The sequence below is a fragment of the Zonotrichia leucophrys genome, chromosome 7, assembly GCF_028769735.1.
Source record: "Zonotrichia leucophrys gambelii isolate GWCS_2022_RI chromosome 7, RI_Zleu_2.0, whole genome shotgun sequence".
In the NCBI taxonomy this organism is placed as follows: Eukaryota; Metazoa; Chordata; class Aves; order Passeriformes; family Passerellidae; genus Zonotrichia; species Zonotrichia leucophrys.
In genome coordinates this window covers 23,840,939-23,853,159 of record NC_088177.1, presented here as the reverse complement: position 1 = coordinate 23,853,159, position 12,221 = coordinate 23,840,939, and the positions used below count along the sequence as shown (strand labels likewise).

The 12,221-nt window shown below is 50.7% G+C and overlaps 2 protein-coding genes across 2 annotated transcripts; both read left to right on the top strand.

Annotated features, from left to right (window-relative positions):
* The first annotated feature begins 1,457 nt into the window (after positions 1–1,457).
* Positions 1,458–2,627, top strand: HOXD12 (homeobox D12). Its single transcript, XM_064718899.1, has 2 exons — positions 1,458–2,019; positions 2,389–2,627. The coding sequence occupies exons 1-2, from the start codon at positions 1,458–1,460 to the stop codon at positions 2,625–2,627; spliced, it is 801 nt and encodes a 266-aa protein (XP_064574969.1).
* Positions 2,628–8,672: 6,045 nt separating this feature from the next.
* On the top strand, positions 8,673–10,088 carry HOXD11 (homeobox D11). The gene is made up of 2 exons (XM_064718450.1): positions 8,673–9,279; positions 9,853–10,088. Exons 1-2 carry the CDS (start codon positions 8,673–8,675, stop codon positions 10,086–10,088), a joined length of 843 nt encoding a protein of 280 aa, XP_064574520.1.
* Positions 10,089–12,221: the final 2,133 nt, after the last annotated feature.

Sequence of the window (12,221 nt, the reverse complement as noted above, 5' to 3'; positions counted from 1 at the left end):
TTAACCCTACATGCTAACTAGGATCAAGTTTTTAACCGAGGTAATGAAAGTGGCAAAGCCCGGGCATTAAGGCTTCGCTGGACGCCGGGCTCGCACAGACCGGGGGGACCCTGGGAGAGAGGCCGGGGACAGAAACCCCGCTCCGGGTGGCGGATGGGCCCCAGAGGGTCCCGCGGGTTTGTGGGCGGCGGGCAGGGAGAGCCAGGAGCGCGGAGCCCGCGGGTGCCCCAATCCTTCCCCAGCTCCCTGCCAGGGCTCCGGGGGCAACTCACGGGGCCTTGCCCCTTCCCTGTCTCCCCAACCGCACGGTCTGGGAAAGGACACGAGCAATCTCCTGTGAGAATGCTCTCACATATGATTTAATAACTCTGGGGTTGTGGGGAAATGAGAGAGATAATGGAATAAATGGGCTCTTTTTTGATCAATCAAAAATATAAAAATATGTGTAACTCCCCCCAAAAAAACCACAGCAATAAAACAGTGAGGGATGATTTCCTTCTCATGAGAGAAAAGCTCCTCACAGACAACCTGGGAGATGAGGCTGACTGTCCCTTCCCTGTGCCCAATTCATTCCCTCTCTGCTGAAGAGCAGTCCCTGGCATTTTCTTTCTTGAAGTCTTCCGAATTTATTTATTTATTTATTTATTTAATCTCAGAGGGTTGTCCAAACAATTCCGTGTTGTTGCTGTTGTTATTCTCTGTTTGTTGATGTTTGTTTGATTGTATTTCAAAGACAAAACAGATTCCGAGTTTTAGAAGCGTTGTTCGCCACAAGCGCTTCTAAGTGAAGATGAAAGGCGAAAGGGGCAAAAAGGGCAGACGTGCGGACCTGAGACAATGCTGGTCATTAGTGTGCCAGAATGACGATCTCTGTAATATCCCATCGATTTACACTTTATTTGCACGCATATGCAGACGCATATCGTGCAGCTGGGGCAGAAGCACACACGTATGCCCTAAACATCCACATCTCACAGACATCACAAGTTATTTCCAGCCCTCGGTGCCCACTCTTACCGTGGGTATCAGGGTTCTGGCCCGGAGGGCGCGACCAGCCCGGGGGCACGGCCGGCACGGGCTGCGTCGGGGCTGCCCGGTCCTCTCGGCAAATGTTTGTTTTCCGCGCATCCCTCTGCTGGCGCCGCAGCTCTGCCAACCCACCCCAGCCACTTTTATAGAAGCAGAGACCGTGGTTTCCCCTCCCCCTTGCGAGCTCGATATTTTCATATTTCAAGTGTTATCATAAGACTTTTTAAAAGTGGGGGTGAAGAGAAAGGGAAAAAAAAAAAAAGGGTGGGGAGGGGGGGACTCTGTGGCTCGGTCGCTGGAGGCGGTGCTGAAATTACCGGCTTTGAAGAACCTGTCTGCAAAGTTTCGTCCAATCGTTTCAGGCTTTCCGCTTATTCCCTGTTGTAACTAAATACCGCTGTAAGAACAGCTGAAGTCCTTTGTTGGAAATGTGTGATCGCAGTCTCTACAGATCTGGCTACGTTGGTTCTCTCTTGAATTTGCAATCGCCAGATTCCTTTTATTTTCCTAATTTGCGGGCTAATGGCAGTCAATTGGCGGCTCTGCCCACCATTTCCTACCCGCGGAGCTCGATCCCCTGGACTTGCTCAAGTTCGTGCGCAGCCCAGCCGCAGAGCCACGCGTTCGGCGGCGCGGCGCAGCCTTACCTCCCCGGCTCCGTTCCAATCAACATCGGCTCCAACGGCAACAAGGAGTGCCTGGAAGACAACAATAAATATTACGCCCACGATACGAGCTCCAAACAAGAGGAGAGATGCAGGCAGAGGCAATCTTTTGCAAATGACCCAACTGTTACTCACACAGCCAACTTAAAGCCCGTAAAGTATGACCACTCGAGCCTGCAGAGAAGTTTGCATGGCTCGGCTGCTCTTTTTGAAGTGAATTCCTGCAATTCAAGCTTAAAGGAGGACATCAAGAATCCCGTCAACTTGAACCTGACAGTTCAGCCCGCAGCAGTCCAGTCATGCCTCAGACCTTCAGTGCAGGATGGTATGCCTTAAATATCTCGCTTAAGTTAGAAGAGACCTATATATATATATATACAGTTCTTTTTAAGACATGTCTGTAATTACTTTGTAACCCTCCATGTAACTTTTTCTGAGCAAAAATCGCTGAATCTGACTCCGAGGTTAGATAGAAATTGTGCTGTCAGATTTGCTTTGCCCAGTTTTCTGAGCTAGTTTAGCTCTGATATCTTGCGGGGTTTGTTTTTTTTTTTTTTTTTCTTTTTGGTTGGTTTTGGGGTTTTGGGGTTGGTTTTTTGGTTTGTTGGGGTTTTTTTTGTTTTGTTTTTTTTTCATATTCCTGTATTTGCATACCCAGACTTAAACCACTAAATTATCGACGTGTTTGTTGTAGGTTTGCCTTGGTGCCCCACCCAGGGGAGATCAAGAAAGAAACGGAAACCATACACAAAACAACAAATTGCTGAATTGGAAAACGAGTTTCTCCTCAATGAGTTTATTAACCGACAGAAGAGGAAAGAACTATCAAACAGACTGAATTTAAGCGATCAGCAAGTTAAAATTTGGTTTCAGAACCGGAGGATGAAAAAGAAAAGAGTAGTTATGCGAGAGCAGGCTCTTTCTATGTACTAGAGCAGAGTCCACCCGTTCCTGCATGAACTTGTGCCCGGAGTGTTCACCCCTAGAGTAGAGCGTACGCGCAGGGAATCGCGGGCAGTGTGTCTTTTTACCATTTAAACCAAATTCTCGAAACGCGTAGGACCCCTCCGTAAATAGGCAGCGCTGAGTTCTTAGCCAAGATGAAGAAGAGGAGCCGGACCGGCACGGAAACATGTATTATCAGCTTTTTACCTTTCTTTCTCCATTTATATAGATTTTGTCCTGCATCCCACCCACCCTCTCTTTCCCCGGAGAACAAGCGGTGCTAAACTAAGATCGATTTCTTTTATCTGTATGTAAACACCATTTTGCAGCAAAATAAAGGAATAACGCCTACTAAAGACGTCAGCTCTGTGAGTCCCGGCCGCTCCCTTCATCTGCTGCCCTGCACGCAGGGCCAGCCTGCGGCGCCGGCTTGTTTTGTGGTTTGGAGTAACCTGCTCGAGCAGCGATGGGGAAAGTGGTTAGCAAATAAACCTTTTTCTTTAGTCTTTTTTTTTTTTTTTCCTCCCCTTTCCACCCTCCCCCCCGGAGCCGCAGACCCGACCGCAGCCCTGCGGAGCGCGCACGTGACAGCCGCGCAGGGCCGCGCGTAACCTGAGCGCGCACCCGGCCCGGCGGAGCCGCCCCGACGGCGCAGAGCGGTCGGAGCGCTGGGTGCCCCAGCCCCGGGCACGGCCGAGGGCTCCCGCCCCGGGAAAAGCGCCCCTCTGCTCCCTGCGCCTCCCGGCAGCGCGGGGCCTCCCCCGGGGCCGAGCCCTGCCCTTCGCCCTCCTGACTTTGGCCTTGTCCAGGCGCTGCCCCGACAGACGGACGGCGGGCGGTGCCGGGACACAGGCCCGGGCTCAGAGCGGCTGAGGGCAGGCTGGGCCCAGTCTCACCCCGAGGTGCTGCGGGCACAGGAACAGCACGGAGGTTTTGGTGGGACTGATTGTTTCACCAGCCAGCCCCCATGGCCGTTTCTGCGTAGATTTGTATGAGGGGAAAGTGAGAACGGGTTCGGGATTTTGCCCAGATTTAGACTTCAGAGGATAACCCAACCAGAGGGGCTGGCAGCAGTGTCTAAGTCGTTTGATCACGGTTTTGGGACGAGAACAAGATCGATTTTTCCCGCATCTTGATGGGAGGTTTTCCCTGCCGAGAGCCGCCGGCCTCTGCAACACCCGAGCAGTCAGACTGGTCAAAGCTCCAAGGCCTGAGGAAAATACACATTGCCCTTAGTCTGACACCTCAGAATATGAATTCTAAAAGAAAAATCTCACGCATTCATAGGTCCGTATTAAAATGCCTTTTGGCTGCCGTTTCAACCTAAGTCTTCGTTTCTTAACGAAGAGCGTTTCCACGGCTCCCAGCAGTAACAATAATTAGGCTGGCAGAGGCTGCCTTCTTTTCTGGGGTGTGAAATGGGCTCAGATATGGTTGTTCGTGGCGTATACAAAGAGTCTAAACAACAGCAAGGAACGGCACAAAGCTGCTACCTACTTACACAGGCAGATAGCCTTCCCAAAGGCAATAAACTCATTATTATTTCATAAAGAATCATATTCGAACTTGGCTCCTACTCACTCCTGTGCATGCTCGGGAGGGCACGGTAGTCCAGATGAATTTGGAGCTAAATCCCGGATTCCTAGGCGGGCAGAGACGCAGCCATTTTCCCGAAAGCTTTCCAGGGAGCCCCAAAGGTAACGCTTGGGTGGTGTTTCGGGGGGAGAAAGAAAACCAGCCCAAAGCATTTGTCGCCACTCTTACCGCCAGCAGTGCCCAATGCAGACAAAACCCTACCTCGCTCATGGCGGGGTGGCTGCCAGTAGGAAAGCAGGGACGAAGCCTCGGCGGGCGACAGCTCCCCGGGGGCAAGGGATGCACACCCAGCCATCCACAGCCACAGGAACCACTCCTGGGTCCCTCCAAATCTTGGATACGTTCATCCTCTGGGCTGGGAGTTGACGCATTGCGGACAATGATGGTCTCTTCATCCAGTGGCATTCCCTAATTAAAAACCTAGAAGCAACCCAATGATGCAAGCCAGGAGAAGAGCAAAAACCAGATAAAGTCCCTTTTCTTACCCTCTCCTGGAATACTACTCTGACGGCTACAGTCCATGAGAAATTGACCCAATGCTGTTCCTCCCCATCCTAGTCCTCCCCAGTACAACCCGTCCCTTTATTGCATGGGTGATATGAAATCCGAAGAGGAACCTTGGATGAAAATACGTGAAAGGCAATATATTATTTATTAAAAGCATCTGATGCATGATGATGGCTTATTGTGAAGCAGCTCCTAGTCTAAATCGCCTACGGAAAGAGAAAAGGCAGAGGAGGTAGGATCTAAATTGCGGTTTGTTGAGAAAGTCTGTGTATAATGTGTCTCTGTGTGTGCTCGTGTATCCATAGATGCACTCATTCCAGCAGTGCCCGTTGTGTGTAACCGCGTGTGCACACTCAGACGCGCGTGTTTGTGGGCTCACACTGCTCACAGGCACATCGGCTGTAGAGAATGGCGCATGATTTCGCTGGTGCCCACACTCCAGGGCTCGTCCCCTCCTGGGCAGCGGTGGGCGAGGGCAGCGGCTCGGCGTGGGGAGGCACACACGCGTGGCACAGCCGCAGCCGCGGGCGCACCCTGCCTGCGCACACCCACCCACCCAGCCAGCCGGGCGGGCTGTCCCCTGGGCACACGTGTGCACAAGCGTGTGCGACACGCCGGCTGGGCGGCAAGGAGATGCACCCGAGTCGGGGGGATGTACTCCATGCCCTTCCACTGGATTATTTCGGGTGTCTCATCAGGTGCCCCCTGTGCCGGCTTTGCGGGTGTGTGCGGGGCGGGATGGAGCGGCGGGCACCCCCTTGCCCAGGTCCGCGCCCCTCCGCAGCACGCAGGCGACGGTTCATCCCTTTATTTACTCAAACATAAACATCTTTGCATTTCCACCGCAGACTAAACGTGATAAAGCCCTTCGAGGAGGCTCTCCATCCCTCCTCTTTTGATAAGGCTGCAAACGCAACTTGGTTTGTTGGGAATGGCTCTGGATGCCTTTGTGCTTCCTAAAAGAGCATAAATAATTAAAGTTTGGCAGAGAGGAAAAGCTTTCTTGCAGAACTGTAGTGGCAATAAATGAAATGACTCAGAATCTCTTCTCCAGTCGGTTTTTACGAGAGCTGCCAGACAGTGTCTGTTCACGTTCTCCAGATACTAGGGGCGCCATAACAAAGTTAAGGTCAAGTTAGTGTCTTATCTTGGGTGGCACAAAAATACCGCATCTTCTCCAGCCGGACCGGGTATATTTTTAAGCCCAAACGTTACGCAAGTCGCCTTAATTTCCACGGAGAGCATTTGGAAATGTCTCTTGGACCTGAATACTCGGTGATTCCAGGCAACGACTGCAGATGTTTCAAGACGCCTAACGGTAAAGTATTCGCCTGATTGTGTACATGATGCGCATTTATGTTTCGATGCTGTTTAATCTGCGTAAGGGAAAGAGAAAAAAAAGAGGGGTGGAGTGTGTGGGGGTGTTATTGTGATGTTCAGAGCTGGGCTGGTACCGACCCCGGGGTGAAAACGCTCTGGCAGGCGGGCACCCCCAGCTCTGCCTTATTGCGGAGGGGTCTCTGCTTTGATATTGGTCTCACATTTCTCAGATTAGATCGTTTCTTAAAGGATTGTTTTCTAAAAGAGCTTTCGTACTAACAAATCGTCGCCATGTCTTTGAACTTGAATTAGTTGAAACCGGTTGGCTCCTGCGCCAAAATGTAACTGATGCTAGGCTTGTTGCATCGAAAAGAAGGTGAAAGATTCTGGCTAAGGCGCAATTAGTTGTTTGAACGGTAAAGAAAATGAAGCTCCATAGGTTTCCAGAACCATCTCTCTTGACGAGATGGGCGATCAGAAACCTTGGGGGGGCACAATCCGAACGGAGCCCTGCCCTGCTTTGCTGCAAGGTCCAGGGCAATTAGTGACACAGGAGCCATTTTAACTGCGCAGACATCATTTTTGGGAGGCTGTGTTTTTCTGTTGCAGCAGAACCGAGAGGGCTCGGAAGCTGATTAAGGCAGGGAGTGGTGGTTCTGTGCTTTGATTTCTAGTGATAACTTGCAACTTGCAAGAGTCTATCTGCTGAGAGCGATGTGTGGCGTTTGAGGTGTTTTGCGAGTGAGACACCAAAGTAAAAAAAAAAAAAAAAAAAAAATCAAAACCAAAAACCAATTGTACAAAGAAAAGAGAAAAGGAAAGAAAGAGGCGGCGGTGGGGGGATGTTAAGAATGAGCTCCATAATATCTGCCTGGCTTTGGTCTTTTTATGTTTAGAAAGGGCTAGCTGGGCTGCGGCATGGAAGCCCTTGGGCAGCTCTGGGCTGCTCTGGGGAGCCCGGGGAGGCAGGAGGGGCAGTGCCGGTGCCGGGGGCAGGCTGCGGGGCAGCCCGGGCTGCGGGGCTCCCGCCCCCGGAGCCTCTCCGCATGGCGCGGCCGAGGGCGAGCAGGAGGCTCCTGGAGCAGCGGAGCCGAGTCCTCGGCGGGCACGGCCCGAGGAGCCGGGGAGCCCACGGGCCTGGTCCCCGCTTGCCCGGAGATCTGGGGGCCCGGTTCCCCACCTGCCGGGCGCTCCGCTGTCTGCGGGAGCCGGAGGTGCCTTTGCGGAGGTGACACGGGCCCTGCCGCCTGCCGGAGCCTCCGCCCGGGCATTGCTGGGTATCCGGAGGCGCCGTGCTCGGCCTGGGGAGCTCGCCCAGATTCCGGGGCTATTTGGGGAGCACCATGTGATGGAGCTGACCTGGCTATGCGGTACAGTGGCGGAAAAAACCCATTCCCATGGAGAGCTGGCAAATGTTTCTGGAATGAGGGATTGGTCGAGTATAGGGCTATTGCTGGCGCGGATTCGTTATTCGCCTCTGTTTTCAACCTTTGCGGCCCTGTTTGTGCTTGTCTGTATAAAATCATATTTTAAGGAAAAAAGGAAAATTGGCAAAAATGAGCCCTCGAAGGCAGGGCAGGAGCGGGGCTGGCGGCTGCCGTGCGTGCCGCCAGCTCCCAAGTCTTGCTTTTCCCTTCCAATGAAAATGAACATTTTGGTGGGAGTTGAAGGCAGGAGAACAGAGGTCACTTTGTCTGCTGCTCTGCTTCCCAAGGAAACCGTGCTTGGTGGACTTCTATTCCTGCCATAGCCCTCTGCCTTACAGAGAGCCCGAAAGTATCTCCCTTTCGTAAATGCGGCTGCTGAGAGATGTTCTGTTTGCGTATTTCTCATTTCAGTTTGGCGCCCTGACACAAGTGCGCAGTGTTTGGGCTTATAAGCGAGGGAAAACGAGGTGATCGAAACTCAGGCTTTGAATTTCGTGACCGGTTTTGATGCCAACTGTGGATTGCAGGAGCCGGGCGGGCAGATCCGGTCGTACACTTGAATGTGTGAATGGGACTTGGCTTTCCTGAGTGAACCATCACCCACCCGCTCATCATCCGCTTGAGCGGCGGCCGGAGGGTATCGCTCCCTCTGAGGAGGAAGCGATCGCGTTTCCGAGCCGGGGGTGCCGGTCCGTGAGCCCCCAAGGCTCCCTCCGGGGGCTGCCTTCCCCGGAGGCGGCCGAGCTCCCCCCTGGCTGCCGGGAGGCCGGCGGGGATGCGGGTGGGGGGCTCCGCGCCGGGCTCGGGCGGTGGGCAGGCGCCTGCCCGGGCGGCGCGGCCCCAGGTGATCCGCACCACCTACGTGTGCCTCGCAGCGCCGGCTGAAAGGATGAGACTCAAACCCGGCTATATTTGTACAAACGGCGCGCTCGCCTCCCCGTGCTGGGAGGGCTCTTTGGAGAGATCTTAGGAGCCTTTCCGAGGGGCTGATATAGATATAAGGACATTTCTGCATCGCGTCACGTGACATAATTACCACTAGAATCAATCAAGATGAATTGCACGTCAGCACACGGTGGGGATTTTTTCTTAGTTGATCCTGTCCAAACCCTCTTGTGCAATAGATGGATCTTGTTCAATGCATTGAAGCCTCCTGGTTGCTTGCAATCGCAAAAAGGAAGACATGACTGAGTTTGACGATTGCAGTCACGGCACATCCAATATGTATCTGCCAGGGTGCGCCTATTACGTCTCACCCTCAGATTTCTCGACGAAACCCTCTTTTTTGTCTCAATCGTCGTCCTGTCAAATGACTTTTCCTTATTCTTCTAATTTACCTCATGTTCAACCTGTGCGTGAAGTGGCATTCAGGGAATACGGATTAGAGCGCAGCAAATGGCAGTATAGGGGCAGTTATGCTCCTTATTACTCAGCTGAAGAGGTGATGCACAGAGACTTTCTGCAGCCCGCGAACAGGAGGACGGAAATGTTGTTCAAAACGGACCCTGTCTGCGGCCACCACGGACCGTCTCCCGCCGCCTCCAACTTCTACAGCTCGGTGGGGAGGAACGGCATCCTGCCGCAAGGCTTCGACCAGTTTTACGAGACAGCCCCCGGACCCCCGTACCAGCAGCACTCCGAGAGCGAGGGGGACGCCGAGAAGGGCGACTTGAAAGCCCAGAACAGCACTTGCAGTAAAACACCTTCCAGCCAGGAGAAGAAAGTGACACCAGCAAACAGCGCCGATTCCCCTTCTGGTGAGGCTGTTGCAGAGAAGAGCAACAGTTCAGGTAGGTATCAGTAGTAAATTGGGGGCAAGAGTACAAGGCCAACACTTTGTCAAGCCGCATTTTATGTGCAATTTTATAAGCATCCAAAGGATTTTATATATCCTATAAGATTTCCTTTACCGTTGTAAAGCGTGTTTACGATAGGAAACCAATTTAGGTGGGCTTAAGGTATTCTTGGAAGAGGATATTAATTGTTATTAAATTGTTGATTCATCGGGGGGAGACGGAGAGATTTCACAGGTAGTGCTCAGAGCTGCCTTCGGTTTAGAGCTTAAGATCTTCGTTTGTTTGGGGCGGGGGGTGTGTGCGAGAGGAGTTTGAGAAACTTGGAATTTTTCCAGCCCATTTAAATATCTCTCTGTATTGCTCGAAGAGCTCTCTTTTAAGGAGAAGTTGGGAAATATTGGCTTTTCTTGCTAAGTCACCCGGAGATTATAAGCGTCGGGAATATTTTTTGAAGGGCTAGAGGGCTGCTTTGCAGGCAATGGGATATTATCAAAGTCTCTGACCAAACCCTAGCTGAGCATGTTCGTAGCAACAGCGTGAATCAGTTTCTTCTCTCTTGAATTTCAGCAATTCCCCAGCGATCGAGGAAAAAGAGGTGCCCCTATACCAAATATCAGATAAGAGAACTGGAACGGGAATTTTTCTTCAACGTGTACATAAACAAAGAGAAGAGACTGCAGCTGTCCAGAATGCTCAACCTCACTGACCGGCAAGTTAAAATCTGGTTCCAGAACCGAAGGATGAAAGAAAAGAAACTGAACAGAGATCGACTCCAGTATTTCACAGGGAATCCCTTGTTTTGAAAAACAAAACAAAACAAAAAAAAAAAAAAAGGAAAAAAAAAGGAAAAAGAAAAAGAAAATAAAAATAATATTAAAAAGGCAAGAGAACAGGAAGAAAGAAGAAAAACAAAGAAAACGTCGGTCTCTCTGACCTACCATCTGAATGCAAAAGTTCATTTGTTTACTTGACACATCCACCCTGCGGAACTCAAAGTTTCATTTTCATGTGCAACTCCCCACACTGAATGGCCACTGGAGATTTCGGGGCTTGGCGGAGCAGATTCCTGATAAGGGCAAGCTAGGGTAAATCCAACTGTCCACTCTCGAGTGTTTTTCGCCAAAGGTGCTTTTTTTTCCCTCTCCCACAGTGCCAGCAATGGACCTGCAGTGTGTCTGGTAGTTGTTGCTTACAATTCATTGAGTTCGGGGGGGGGGGGCTCTGTTGTTGCTTTTGAGCTAGGATAACACTTTCCTCCCTTTAAGTGAATGCGGTTTATTTAAGAGATGGTAAATGTACGCTCGCTATATATAAAATATATATATATATATGTTTCTATTGTCATCCAAAAGCATGGGCCACTGTCTTTTTCATGTGAATAAATGGTTTCTAGTAAAGTTAAGGTTATAACTTCCGTGCACTGTATGGATTTCCATCTCCGAAGGATCTTAGCGTTTTCCGGGCAAGAGCCAAGTTCAGTTAAATAATAATGTGAGGAAGGCTACCCGGGTTTTTTGAAAAGCATTTTAATTAAGGAATAGTTCAGATGGCTGAGTCTCCTTTGTAGGTATGCGTACCTTCCCCGTTCGCTGTGAGACAGAGCCAACATGGCTGTCTGCAGACCATCACTTCTGATGGTGCTACCATTACTATAAACAACGAAAAAGGCTTTTCGTTTAACTGGTCAGGCTCCGAATAAGCCCAGAATCCCCAACGCCAATGACTGTTTACTTGTTAGTGAAGAGCAAGGCAGAAAGACTGAGGGCTCCAAGCGAGTCAGACAAGAGGGAGCTATAAACAATTGGCACTAGTTGGGAAAAAAAAAAAAATTAAATTAAAAAAAAAAAAAAAAAAGGAAAAAGAAAAACCCACCCTAAACCAAAAGCACAACCCACCCCCAGCACTCTGGGAGCAGAGGGGTGGTTCTAAAGGCGCCGGCCGGGCAGGGCGAGCGGAGCGGGGCTGAGCGCGCTGCCGCTCCCGTTCGCGGCGGGCCCCGCCGGGGGCCGGCACCCGGAGCAGATCCCGCTCGGCTCCTCGCCGCTTTATCTTGCGTGACCTGGCTGGGCTGTTTACAAAACCTTGAACTGTCTAGACAACACCATAAAACCCGAGGTTCTAAACAGCTTAATTGGGTTATATTATACACCTTCTGGTGGGCGAAAAAGAGATTTCCGCAATGTGCAATAAAGGCGACGAGTGAGAAAAGAATTTGGCTTTTTTGAATAGGACGAGGTGGCTCTCGCTACTCTCGCAGGCAGGGAAGGCAAAAGTGCCAACTAAGTCAGGAAAAAAACGGAGAATTCAAAAAATAGAGAAATAGAAGAGGAGGGAGGCATGACTAAAAAAAAAAAAATTTAAAACACTTTAGCAAGAAAAACATAAGTGTATGCCTTTGAACTTCCAAAATGTCAAGGTCATCACCTTTAACCTTTCTGAATAATTAGGCGCCTTAAGGTTCCTCTGTTATTTTCAACCACCACCCACTCTCTCTCTGTCTCACCCTCTCCCTCCCTCCCTCCCTCTCTCTCACACACACGCACAGCCACACACACACTTTTACCGCATAGCTGGCCATATTAGCAAATGCATCATAACGCAAAGAAAATCCCGGCTGGGTCGAGGTGAGCTCTCGGCTTCGTGCAGTGAGCGTGTCCTGCCCCAGTCCCTGCCAGCTGGAGCACAGGGGGCTCCTCACCTCCCTCTCTTTTTCTTCCGCGCCCTGGGAATTTGACCCCCCCCCAAAATTTCTCTTTTTTTCTTTTTTTGTAATTTTTCTCCTTTTTTTTTTTTTTTTTTTAGCTCATAATAAAAAAAGAGGTTTGCTTAGAAAAAAAAAAAAAAAAGAGTAGGAAATGTCTCGTAATTTAGGCACAAAGACGATATTTTTTTGCGGCCTCCCCACAAAGCCCATTAATTAGAAATGCGCGAAGTCG

What these genes read in the sequence shown, in the direction of transcription:
- HOXD12 (XM_064718899.1), top strand. Translation starts at nt 1,458, where the DNA reads ATGTGTGATCGCAGTCTCTACAGATCTGGCTACGTTGGTTCTCTCTTG. An exon ending in CAGACCTTCAGTGCAGGATG is followed by an intron (nt 2,020 to 2,388) that starts GTATGCCTTAAA and finishes TGTTTGTTGTAG; the next exon opens with GTTTGCCTTGGTGCCCCACC.
- HOXD11 (XM_064718450.1), top strand. Translation starts at nt 8,673, where the DNA reads ATGACTGAGTTTGACGATTGCAGTCACGGCACATCCAATATGTATCTG. An exon ending in AGAGAAGAGCAACAGTTCAG is followed by an intron (nt 9,280 to 9,852) that starts GTAGGTATCAGT and finishes CTTGAATTTCAG; the next exon opens with CAATTCCCCAGCGATCGAGG.